Genomic DNA, 13,781 nt, shown 5'->3' with positions numbered 1-13,781 from the left:
TTGAAAGAGAAAAACTTCTTACTGAATTTCAAGTTTTCTAGAGCAGACATGATCTACACAATTATTGCAAATTAAGTGACTTGCTGAAATTTATCTCAGAAAATAATCTAGCTGAAGTTCTTGGTGAACTTACAAAACTCATAAAAGTTCTTTTGACCATTCCGATGATGGCATTAGGGCTCTGAAGAGAGCCCAAACGCTGCTATTTGACATTAAAAAGAATAAAAACATTTTTAAGGGGCACTAAATCAGGAAAGGCTAAATGCTCAAGCAATGCTTTCAATAGAGAAAAGCTTGGTCAACAGTGCACCAAACTTGAATGAAAAAGTTATTAATCTATTTTCAACAAATAAAAACCAAAGAATGGATTATACAATTTACTATATAAATAATATGTGATAACTGAATTTTTATTTCTTCAAATGATATTTGTTGAACTCAGTATATTAGCAACAAAAATACTATGTATAGTGAATGTTAAATTAGATAGTATGAATCAGAGCTGTAATACTCAATATGTTCTACGTTGATAATAATATTAGTAAATTAATAAGAGGAGTTTACCTCAATATAGTACGTGGAACACTTCCGTATGATACCCTCCAGAAATTAGAACGGAAAAAACGAAAAAATCGACAACTTACCGGTACATTAAAGTAAAATATAAATAATTAAATAATCAATTTAACACAATTCAAAATCAATCCAAAACAATTAAAATTCAAATTAACGCAATTAAAAGAATTAACGAAAATATTCAAAACGATTTTCCTTCCTGAAGCTGACAATGCTTTTCGACCGACTGTCGTGATCACAGGAATAAAAATTACCGAATCAGGCTAAACCTGCAACTTAAATAGTGATTATATGTCTTCGCGCATGCGCGTAAAGGTCCACGCATCGGAGATCAAATATGGCCGGCGAACATTAACAGAATTCTCGTGTAATTTAATTTCAACGGTTTCTGCAATTAATAGTCGCATATAATTACGTTGAACGTTAAGTATTTTGGCCTCGTTAAATAAAAAAGTATGTTTTTCGTTAATGGCATGAAAGGCTAATTCTGACGCTGCTGACCGAGAAGCACGAACTGAGGCTTCGTGTTGATTTACACGAATATTAAGAGAAAACCGCGTCGAACCCTGGTAAGACGAGTCGCAATCACCGCAAGAAATGTTGTATACTAGATCATTAATTTGTGTTGCGAACGCGGAAAGAACCGAGCGTTTGTTCAGTATAGTGTGTAACTTCCGTATAGGCCTAGCTATAATTTTAAATTCGGTATCTTTAAAGAATCTGTTAAGTTGTTTGTGCCACTGTTCAACATATGGGACAGAAATAAAGTATTTTTTGATATTGCTGATTGGTGTAGTATTTTTTATCCTATCCTTAGCTTGTACCCTAATTCGATTTATTGTGTTAATGGGGTAACCCCTGTTCAAGAATCTGCTAGTTAATATTTGTATTTCTGAGTCCAAAGCAGAATCCGTCGTTGAATATTTATAGGCATTTAGAAATTGATTAAAGATAATCGATCTTTTGTAGGTGAACGGGTGGTAGCTATTATAATGAAGAAGCATACCGGTGTTTGTGGGTTTTCGATAGATGCTAAATTGTATTTTGTTCGAGTCACGGGTAAGCGTGAAATTTAGAAAGTTTAATGACTTAGTATCCGTATCTTCCCTTTCCAATGTAAATTTGAGTCTAGAATGAATATTATTAAACGAATGTAAAATGTCTTGGATAGTACTACTATCAGTAATAACTAGAACATCGTCTAAATACCTCCCATAGTATGTGATACGGGGAAGAAAAGGTGTCAAATGTATCTGCTCAATCGTTGAGAGATAGATCTCTGACATTAAGCCACTCAGGCTCAAACCCATTGGTAATCCAAAAATTTGTTTGTACACCTTGTCTCGAAAGGTGATGTAGTTAGCCTCAGCTAATAGTTTAATTAAGTGAAAAATTTCCTTAATGGGCAGCTTCGTATAATTAATCAGTGTCGAGTTTTTATTTAACATATCCCAAATAATATCTAATGTGTATTCAACGTTTACATTCGTATATAATGAGAATAAATTGTCATTGTTGCCGAGTCTACAGTCTTTAAGATTATTAAATAATGTATCGTAATTCTTAATCCCAAATTGTATAACCTGTCTAAAAGGTTTTATAATATTATATACATGTGTGGCTAAGGCTGAAAATGCCGAGTTCCTGTAGGAAACATACAATCCAGAACATACAATATTCCTGCACTTTTTGGTCAGGTAAAATTACACAAGCCTGGATTTCCGATTCGACCTATTGTTTCCTACAGGAACTCGGCATTTTCAGCCTTAGCCACACATGTATATAATATTATAAAACCTTTTAGACAGGTTATACAATTTGGGATTAAGAATTACGATACATTATTTAATAATCTTAAAGACTGTAGACTCGGCGACAATGACAATTTATTGTCATTAGATGTTACCTCATTATATACGAATGTAAACGTTGAATACACATTAGATGTTATTTGGGATATGTTAAATAAAAACTCGACACCGATTAATTATACGAAGCTGCCCATTAAGGAAATTTTTCACTTAATTAAACTATTAGCTGAGGCTAACTACATCACCTTTCGAGACAAGGTGTACAAACAAATTTTTGGATTACCAATGGGTTTGAGCCTGAGTGGCTTAATATCAGAGATCTATCTCTCAACGATTGAGCAGATACATTTGACACCTTTTCTTCCCCGTATCACATACTATGGGAGGTATTTAGCATTAGCATTAGTAGAGGCATATGATGCAAGAAAGCAAGCTTATTCAGCATCAGCCAAAAAAAAAAGAAAAAAAAACAACCACTACTCCCATTTCACCCCTCAATTCGTTCGAAATACCTGTCCAGTTGAGCCTTAAATTTGTTTAGGCTATCAACTTCAACAACAAGCGATGGAAGTCTATTCCACAAACCAACTGCCCGCTGGCTAAAGGCGAATTTCCGCACATCTATCCGACATCCGTCCTTCCTCAATTTGAATTTATGCCCTCTCAGGTGATTATTCTGAGCAAGAGGAAGAATTCCATCGGCATTGAGCATGCTCAAGCCATTCAAAGCCTTGTACACCTCTATCAGATCACCTCGGCGATGCCTAGTCTCCAGGCTCTGTAATTTGCAAAACTTAAGCCTTTCTTCGTAAGAGCAACCCTTTGTTCCATTCACTAATCTTGTTGCCCTTCTCATTTAGACTATGTTCTAGTTATTACTGATAGTAGTACTATCCAAGACATTTTACATTCGTTTAATAATATTCATTCTAGACTCAAATTTACATTGGAAAGGGAAGATACGGATACTAAGTCATTAAACTTTCTAAATTTCACGCTTACCCGTGACTCGAACAAAATACAATTTAGCATCTATCGAAAACCCACAAACACCGGTATGCTTCTTCATTATAATAGCTACCACCCGTTCACCTACAAAAGATCGATTATCTTTAATCAATTTCTAAATGCCTATAAATATTCAACGACGGATTCTGCTTTGGACTCAGAAATACAAATATTAACTAGCAGATTCTTGAACAGGGGTTACCCCATTAACACAATAAATCGAATTAGGGTACAAGCTAAGGATAGGATAAAAAATACTACACCAATCAGCAATATCAAAAAATACTTTATTTCTGTCCCATATGTTGAACAGTGGCACAAACAACTTAACAGATTCTTTAAAGATACCGAATTTAAAATTATAGCTAGGCCTATATGGAAGTTACACACTATACTGAACAATCGCTCGGTTCTTTCCGCGTTCGCAACACAAATTAATGATCTAGTATACAACATTTCTTGCGGTGATTGCGACTCGTCTTACCAGGGTTCGACGCGGTTTTCTCTTAATATTCGTGTAAATCAACACGAAGCCTCAGTTCGTGCTTCTCGGTCAGCAGCGTCAGAATTAGCCTTTCATGCCATTAACGAAAAACATACTTTTTTATTTAACGAGGCCAAAATACTTAACGTTCAACGTAATTATACGCGACTATTAATTGCAGAAACCGTTGAAATTAAATTACACGAGAATTCTGTTAATGTTCGGCGGCCATATTTGATCTCCGATGCGTGGACCTTTACGCGCATGCGCGAAGACATATAATCACTATTTAAGTTTGAGATATAATCATATTTGACATATAATCATATTTGATCTCCGATGCGTGGACCTTTACGCGCATGCGCGAAGACATATAATCACTATTTAAGTTGCAGGTTTAGCCTGATTCGGTAATTTTCATTCCTGTGATCACGACAGTCGGTCGAAAAGCATTGTCAGCTTCAGGAAGGAAAATCGTTTTGAATATTTTCGTTAATTCTTTTAATTGCGTTAATTTGAATTTTAATTGTTTTGGATTGATTTTGAATTGTGTTAAATTGATTATTTAATTATTTATATTTTACTTTAATTATTTATATTTTACTTTAATGTACCGGTAAGTTGTCGTTTTTTTCGTTTTTTCCGTTCTAATTTCTGGAGGGTATCATACGGAAGTGTTCCACGTACTATATTGAGGTAAACTCCTCTTATTAATTTACTAATAGTGAATGTTAAAAAAAATAATAATAAAATAGATAAAAAATATATATATATATATATATATATATATATATATATTTTATTTTTTTATTTTTTTTTTATTTTGATAACTGTAGCATATTTTCAATTAAAGATTCTGTTTTGTTTTATTTAAGTGATGCCTTGGATATGCATATGTCTTTAGGCATCCTTAGAGTTTCTGGAAGCCTAGATTATTCTGATTATCCTGGATTAGAAGAGATTTCTGCTCCTGCCAAACAAACAAAGCAGTCAAAACTATCCTCTAGTCTTGTCCCAGAAGTTAAATGTGAATCTTCCACTGAAATTGGATTTAGTAGAAATACTTCATTATCTCAACTTTCTCAAAGTAAGTATTTGAAGTCGCTAATCAGTTGTAATTGTTTATTATTAAATGAACTAATTACAGAACATGTGTGTATTTATATATAAATCAATTTTCAAGCCAAACTAGCTTGAGACATAAAGTGAAGGAAGGTAATTTAATGGCTATCAATTTTGAAATCATGGATTCCTATATCACAGGCTGACATAATGTTTAACTAACAGTTAAACATTACATCAGCCTGTGATATAGGAATACAAGGTTATATGTATGCAGAATTAGAGAATCAAAGTAAAGTGCTATGGTAGGCATAAAGAGAGAAATAAACTTTGTGAGCTGAGAGCGACAATAGCATTTGGCTGAGCCAGGCAAATAGTAAGCTGTTATAAGAGTAAAAGAAGTGAGTTAGTCAATTAAAGAAAACAGATAAGGTAAGTGTGTCATGAGCTGAAAAATGCCATGTTTTATCAAGAGCTAGCACCATTCAATAACCAAATAATAATTAGCTGATGCTATCTGCTTCTGATTATCTATCAGTTATAGTTTGACCTAAAGATAAGCCACATGGCTTTAGTGTAAATAGGTAATAATACATTATCAACAATTTAATAACATACTGGTAAAATAATAGCTACCCCCAACAGATAGCAACCATAACAATTATATACAAATGAGCCAAATTTTATATATGTAAAGCAAGAGGGGGTAGAGATGGGGGGTGTTATAAGCAAATGCTAATATTAGTCAAAGCGAAAGGTAGAAGTAAGATATAAATAGCATCTCTAGTCGCTCTCAAACTAAGAGTTCATGGGGCATGAACTCTCTAAGGGTTCATGGGTCATAAAAAGTTGGGAAGAGAAAGTAAAAGGCATAAGGGAAAGAATTAGTGTTTGACAATGGTACTGGGATGTACCAGGAGCATAATAACAGCCCATCACATAAGGGGGAGTGGCTTTTATTACACTAGTAATAAAAATTAAAGGAATGCATAAAACTATAGAATGTACAGTTTAAAACAAAAGAATGCATTTTTTAAAACAAGGGAATGCACAAACAACAAAGTAACTTTTCAAAAGAGAATGCAAATTTTGAAAAAGAAATATATTTTAAAATTCATACTTTGTACCTCATTGCGTACCTCATTCATACCTCAATTTAACTTTGAAGTAACACAGTCCATTCATTATTATTTTTCTTTGTGTTCTGCAGTCTTCAACCCTTTAATGTTCATTGGTATGATCACCCCTATTCTTACTTGGATTAAAAATTTATTCTTATTTCTGAGTGTGCTTTACTATTTAAGTAGAGTTAAAATTTGTTATTTTAATTTCTGCCTTGCTATTTATTATGATTTAATAAGAGTTTTTAATTTACATATTCAAAATATGTTTAGGCTCAATGATTGGTTCGGGTTCGCATTCATTTCATCCTTTAGTTTGTTTGCATTGTTTACTGGTTACAGCATGTTAACCATATATAAGCTCATATTTTTAGTTTGATCTGTCTATCTTGCTTACACCAGGTGTCCATGGACACTATTTCTGATAATAGTAGGCCTTAACAGAAATGTGAGTGTTCATAAATTTTTACAAGTAAAATAATAAGAGGAGTATACCTCAATATAGTGCGTAGAACCCTTCCGTATGATACCCTCCAGAAATTAAAACGGAAAAAACGAAAAAATCGGCAAACTTACCGGTACATTAGAGTAGAAAATAAATAATTAAATAATCAATTTAACACAATACAAATCAATTTAAAACAATTAAAAATCAAATTAACACAATTAAAAGAATCAAACAAAAATATTCAAAACGATTTTCCTTTCCTTCCTGAAGCTGACAACGCTTTTTGACCGTATGTCGCGATCACAGGAATGAAAATATACGACATACGGTCGAAAAGCGTTGTCAGCTTCAGGAAGGAAAGGAAAATCGTTTTGAATATTTTTGTTTGATTCTTTTAATTGTGTTAATTTGATTTTTAATTGTTTTAAATTGATTTGTATTGTGTTAAATTGATTATTTAATTATTTATTTTTTACTCTAATGTACCGGTAAGTTTTCCGATTTTTTTGTTTTTTCCGTTTTAATTTCTGGAGGGTATCATACGGAAGGGTTCTACGCACTATATTGAGGTATACTCCTCTTATTATTTTACTTATATTATTATCAACGTAGAACATATTGAGTAGCACAGCTCTGATTCATACTATCTAATAAATTTTTACAGTAGCAGATACTCTATGAATAAGTTCTCACTGTGCCTAAAACTTTATCTTATGTTCATTTTCTCTTAGTGAATGTCAATGTTGATTTAATGTTAACCATATGGTGCAAGGAAGCCCCTGACGTTTGGTACACTGGCAAAAAAAAAAATAAATAAAATAATAATAATAAACCACCTATTTGACTTCCTCTTCATATAGCTATCTATCTAGCTGAACTTTGAATTTCCCAAACTATCAGCATTGTCCATCCATGGATGTAACATATTCCAATAATTAACAACTGGCTGGCTAAAAAGAAAACCACCCCTTCCTGCAATCCAGTCTAAATCTCTCCCCCCATAATTCGAGGGTATGGCCCTAGTTTTGGAATCATTTGTAACAGTGAAAATTTCAACCTCATTCATTTTACTTTTGCCTTTCAGAGCCTTATACATCTCAATCATATCTCCTCCAAGGTGTCTAGTTTCCAAGTTTTTGCAGTCAACATATTTGAAATTTTTCCTCATGTGGATGCCCTTTTGCTAATCTCACCAGGTGTATTGTGTTGCCTGCATTTGGACTCTTTCACGAAGCTCAATGCTTTTTTTTTTTTTTTTTTTTTTTTTAATGCAGTCTCCATACCTGGACAGCATTCCAAGTGTGGGCTCACATTTATCTTGTACAGTAGTATTATTGCCTCTGTCTCTACATGCAAATATTCAATAAATCATTGATATCCTTGGGTCTGCCTTGCTGCCTGTCTATGCTGCTCAGAAAACTTCATGTCCTAACTCCCAAATTTTTTTATTTCTCTAATATTTAGTTCAACCCCATTAAATGTGTAAGTTATTTTCTGCTTGCTGTTCCTTCCCAAGTGCATATTGCTGCATTAAAAGATAACTGCCATTTTTCTATGAAGTCTGAATTGTCCTGAAGAAGCTCTGCTTGGTGCTGATCATTCACTACTCTGCAAGTCTGGATATCATCTGCAGAATTTGATATTATGTCCTCTATTCCTTTATCAATATCATTTAAGAAAACCAAAAACAAGAGTGCTCCTAATACTGATATTTGGGGAATTCCACTTTTTTCATTAGCCCAATCTGAATTATAACCATTAATCAGCAAATTCATTAATCAGCAACAGCAAATTCAAAATGGGAAGCATTCAAGGAACTAATCTTGGAAGCTACCAGGCTTTACATACCAACCAAGAAATATTGTTCAAGGTTCAGGCCTAAATGGTTGTCAGATGAACTAATGAGACACATGGCAGAGAAGAAAAATGCATGGGATCCATACAAATTAATGGGTGACATGGAAGCCTATTATAGATATAAGTTGGTCTGTAACCAAGTCACAAAGGAGATTAGGCAGGCAAAGGCAGATTATGAGAAATCCTTGGCAAAGGATGCAAAGAAAAACAGAAAAGAGTTCTTTACCTATTTAAACTCAAGAAGGAAAGGGATGAATCAGATTGGTCCACTGGATGTTGATGGTTCAACAGTTGAGGATCCAGCTCAGGTGGCTAACAATCTAAACGAGTATTTTGCATCTACATTCACACATGGGGAGTTATTCAGGAAGGGGAATGTCGTAGGTGAAGTAAACATTGGCAGTGAGCTAGATGATTTTCTAATAACTGAGAGGAAAGTGGAGGAGAAATTGTTGAGGATAAACATAAAAAAGGCACCCGGGGTGGATGGGATCTATCCAGTTATATTAAAGGAGGCAGCAAAGGAAGTAAGCAAACCCCTAGCCATAATTATGAGAGCTTCTTTGGACTCAGGGTACTGGAGATGTGCCCATGGACTGGAGACATTTGCACATCTCCAGTACCCATGGACTGGAGATGTGCAAATGTAACCCCAATTCACAAAGGAGGATCAAAGGCTGACACAAGTAATTATAGACCTGTTAGTTTAACTTCGGTTCCAGGAAAATTAATGGAGGCACTGGTTAAAGAAGCACTGCAGGATCATCTGGACAAGAATTCAGTTATAGCTCAGACACAGCATGGTTTTGTTAAGGGCAGGTCTTGTCTGACCAATTTGATTGGATACTATGATGTAGTCACAAAAGAACTGGATGCAGGGAATAACTTTGATATTATATATTTGGATCTTAGAAAGGCTTTTGATACTGTTGCGCGTGGAAGACTGCTGCACAAATTGGAGAAGTGTGGCATTGGAGGCAAATTGCTGCTATGGATAAAGGGATGGTTGAGTGGCAGAAGACAGAGAGTGGTAATCAATGGACACTGCTCAACGTGGACTAATGTTATTAGTGGAGTTCCTCAGGGTTCAGTGTTGGGTCCATTGTTGTTTTCTGTATTTATAAATGATATTGATGATGGTGTATCAGGCTTAATGTCCAAGTTTGCAGACGATACCAAGGTTGGCAGGGTTGTTAAGGACACTACTGATACTATGCTGCTGCAACAGGATCTGGAAAGGTTGAGCAGATGGGCTGAGAGGTGGCAAATGAAGTTTAACATTGACAAATGTAAAGTACTACATATGGGAAACAGTAACCCCAGATCAACGTATCAACTCTGTGGTACTACGCTGACAATGGTAGAGATTGAAAAGGACCTGGGGGTAATTGTGCAGGTAGATATGAAGTTCTCTGAGCAGTGCAGACGAGCTGCAAGAGTAGCTCATGGTGTCTTGTCAATGATATACAGGAATTTTTCTAGCAGGGACAGGGATGTGATTATTCCCTTGTATGAGGCATTGGTCAGGCCACACCTTGAGTACTGTATACAGGTCTGGAGGCCTCATTTCAAGAAGGATGTAGAGCTGCTGGAACGAGTACAGAGAAGGGCAACAAGATTAGTGAATGGAACAAAGGGTTGCTCTTACGAAGAAAGGCTTAAATTTTGCAAATTACAGAGCCTGGAGTCTAGGCATCGGCGAGGTGATCTGATAGAGGTGTATAAGGCTTTGAATGGCTTGAGCATGCTCAATGCCGATGGGATTCTTCCTCTTGCTCAGAATAATCACCTGAGAGGGCATAAATTCAAATTGAGGAAGGACGGATGTCGGATAAATGTGCGGAAATTTGCCTTTAGCCAGCGGGCAGTTGGTTTGTGGAATAGACTCTCATCGCTTGTTGTTGAAGTTGATAGCCTAAACAAATTTAAGGCTCAGCTGGACAGGTATTTCGAACAAACGGAGGGGTGAAATGGGAGTAGTGGTGGTTGTTTTTTTTTTTTTTTTTTCTTGGCTGATGCTGAATAAGCTTGCTTTCTTGCATCATATGCCTCTACTAACTAATGCTAACCACAATTCTCTGCCTCCTGCCCTGCAGCCATCATATTAAGAATTTTCTCTGATTCCAACAAGTCACAGCTTACTGTAGTGTCTCATGTGGGACTGAGTCAAATGCTTTGCTGAAATCTAAGTAAACAATGTCAAAATTATTTCCTACATCCAGCTGTGTCAAAATAGCTAACCAGGGTCGTTAAACATGATTTTCCCTCTACAAAGCCATGTTGTGTTCTCTTCAGAATTCCATTTCTATGTAAAATATCCTATAATGCACTCTTTATCGTTGCCTCCTTGATTTTCCCTACCACCATCAGACTGACCAGTGGAATAACTCCTGAGCCAAGTCTAGTGAAGACCTCATAATTAACTTTAATGGTTCAATACTCTCTCTCTCTCTCTCTCTCTCTCTCTCTCTCTCTCTCTCTCTCTCTCTCTCTCTCTCTCTCTCTCTCTCTCTTGCTGCCACCTTCAAAATTACTGGGTGTATGCCATTGACTGCAGGAGCCTTACGCACCTTTAAGCTCAAAAGTTTTTTTCTAATAAATAATCTTTGGAAATCTCAGTATCACTAATTCATGCTTCCAGCTTCACTCACACAGTTTCTTCTCATCATGATGAATCTTTCTTCTTTAAAAATTGATGCAAAGTACCTGTTTGATTCAATTTTAAGATAAGCAAGGTTATCTATATATAACTTTTCTGATCCATTTGATTCACTCATTTCTTCTTAATATTCACTTAGGAGAAAAACTCCTTGTGCCTCTTCTTTACTCTCTTAGCAATTTCTCATAATATGTCTTTGCCAGCCTTTTCTGTGGTATTGTTACAGATCAGTCTGTAGCTGTTATAAGCTTTGGTATTTATCGTATACCATAATTGTAATGTATTTGCACTCTGTGATCTACCTCTCCAGTTGATAGAGGCCATGTAGCACCTTAAGTAGCCATAATCTCCTTTCCTGAAAATCAAATCTAATCCTTTGCCTTTAATAATGATTCCTATACTGTCAGCCTATAATGTCATTGGGTTCATGGGAGATGATCAGGTCTGGAATATTCCCACCCCCCTTGTAATTTCCCTAAAATGATGATGCAGATAAGTCATCTAGTTGATTTAAAAATTTTGTTTCCCATGGAGTTTCCCTCCCTCTTGCAACAATCAATTAGTGGAAATTAAAATCCTCCATAATATGACATTCACACTTGCTTGCCCTTCCATTTGCTTGTAGAGTCCTTTGCCATAATCAGATCTGTAGATTATTCCTACTCTCATTTATAGGCGCCTCCGTAGCCAGGTGGGAAGGAGCACCAGTGTGTAGCACACGCTTCTTGATTAGACCGGGGTTCGAGCCCGTCACCACCAAATACGGAGGATGCGGAAAGTCAGGGAATGACCACCGCACATCCCCGGAGCAATATGGCCTTAGTTGCTAATGCTCCTAAAAACCAAATAACAACAACAACAACTCTCATTTATACACTCATGACCCAAAACATTATGACCACTGCTGTCTCCAGATGGAGACTGGGGTGGTCACAAGGCAACAAAGACCTATACATTTTTGAAAAAAAAAAAAAAATAAAAAAAATAAATAAATAAAAAATTATATATATATATTTTTAATATTTGTAAGTAGCAAGTATGCAAAATGAATATGTTTTTATTAATAGCATGTTAAATATCACAAAGCAGGTTAAATTGTTTACAAAATTTTCAAAAATATAGGAATATACATAATCCTATGAATCTTAATGTATGTTTATAATAAGTTTGTTCTTTTTATATTTTCAAAATCATTAATGATGTCATCATAATCTAATGATGATGACATCTCATGTTCGATTGGAGCATAGCTAGATCTTTGTCTTGTGACATAGTTGTTCATAAATAATTCTTAAAAAATATCAATTTAAAAAAATGGTCTTTCACTATTGGCCACAGTCACAGGAAAGATTACTAAAATTTTCAGAGAAACAAAATGTTGAGGAAAATATTGATTAAATCATTCTTGCTAAATGTAATTTAAAACTCCCAAAGGGGCACTTCTTCTGATACGTACATCCAACATTGAAAACTTCAGTTTCATATTTCATTGTCTGTTATATAAGTTACAGGTTCTACAATGACTGCTTTATTGTTTATAAAATGGCATTTGTTAAATTGATATTATGGGAGTGACACTATAAATCTATTTACTTTTTTGATAAATTAATTGACATGATGTTAATAAATAGTGAGGTTCATAAGAATTCTGTAGCTGCAGTTTGCAGACGGGATGCAGTGAAAAATATCCAGCTGAACAAGTACAAAATTACTAACCATTTGTTGCTGTGTGGAGAGATGACTTAAAGAAACAGCTATACTGAAACCATTATGAGTATATGTTGGTAGAGGGAGATTTCACCAAACCAAATGTTAAAGAGCAAATACTTTGTGCTGTTCTAGTATCTCCCACTACAAGTACAAGAAGGTTGTCAGGTCACGTAAGTGTTTTGTCTGCAAGTGAGGACACCTGCACAAATGACAGTTGTATCCATTTCATGGTATACTTGGAAAAGAATTGTTTCCACAAGATATGAATAAATTAATGGCAGATGGGCAAAGGAATAGTAGTAAAAATTTAACATTGATAAATGTTAAATTTTTACTACTATTCTATCAGTAATATCAGATTTTTATCAGTAATAGCAAATTAACGTACCAAATGTATGTAGTACTACACTCAGGGTAATGGAAAATGAAAAAAAGACCTGGGGTAATTGTGCAGTCAGATATAAAGTTCTCTGAGGAATGCAAACAGACTGCCTGGACAGCTCATGGGGTTTTGTCATTAATATACAGGAACTTTGCTAACAGGGATAAAGTGATTTATTCCATTGTACAACACAATGGTTAGGCTGCTTCTTGAGTACTGCATATAGGTCTGGAGGTCTCATTTTAGGAACAGTGTAGATTAGCGTTAGTACAGCATATGATGCAAAAATAAGATGCAGGATATTTCAGAGACTGCTGGGAATCATTGGGGTACAAGTAAACACATGGGTTGTGTTAGGGTAGCTAAGAAAAAGAACATGTGCATGTATACTTGCATGTACACCAATGCTAGGAGTTTAGTAAATAAATTTGATGAATTTGAGGTATTGCTCAAAACATCAAAGGTAGATATTGTTGGGATATCAGAGACGTGGTGTCACACAGATATAAGGAATGCAGAACTGGAATTTGGGGAGTACAATGTCTACAGGATAGGAAGGGAGGAGGGGTTATGCTATTAGTTAAGAAATACATAAAATCCAAGGAAGTGAAGCCAGTCGACATTGCTGGACAGTGCAGTGTCGAGTCAGTTTGGTGTGACATA

General features: G+C 35.2%; 1 protein-coding gene across 1 annotated transcript in view; it reads left to right on the top strand.

Moving 5' to 3' along the window:
* The window catches only part of LOC150089240 (solute carrier family 12 member 2-like), a 253,122-nt gene that overhangs the window by 180,026 nt on the left and 59,315 nt on the right, over positions 1-13,781 (top strand). The window contains exon 17 of the mRNA XM_090389918.1: positions 4,755-4,966. Within this exon, the coding sequence (XP_090246044.1) occupies positions 4,755-4,966 (212 nt within the window). The remainder of the gene's footprint in view (positions 1-4,754; positions 4,967-13,781) is intronic.

The sequence above is a fragment of the Mastigoproctus giganteus genome, chromosome 2 (assembly GCF_048544385.1).
Source record: "Mastigoproctus giganteus isolate SK-2022 chromosome 2, ASM4854438v1, whole genome shotgun sequence".
Lineage (NCBI taxonomy): Eukaryota > Metazoa > Arthropoda > Arachnida > Uropygi > Thelyphonidae > Mastigoproctus > Mastigoproctus giganteus.
This window is presented reverse-complemented; position numbering and strand designations above follow the sequence as displayed.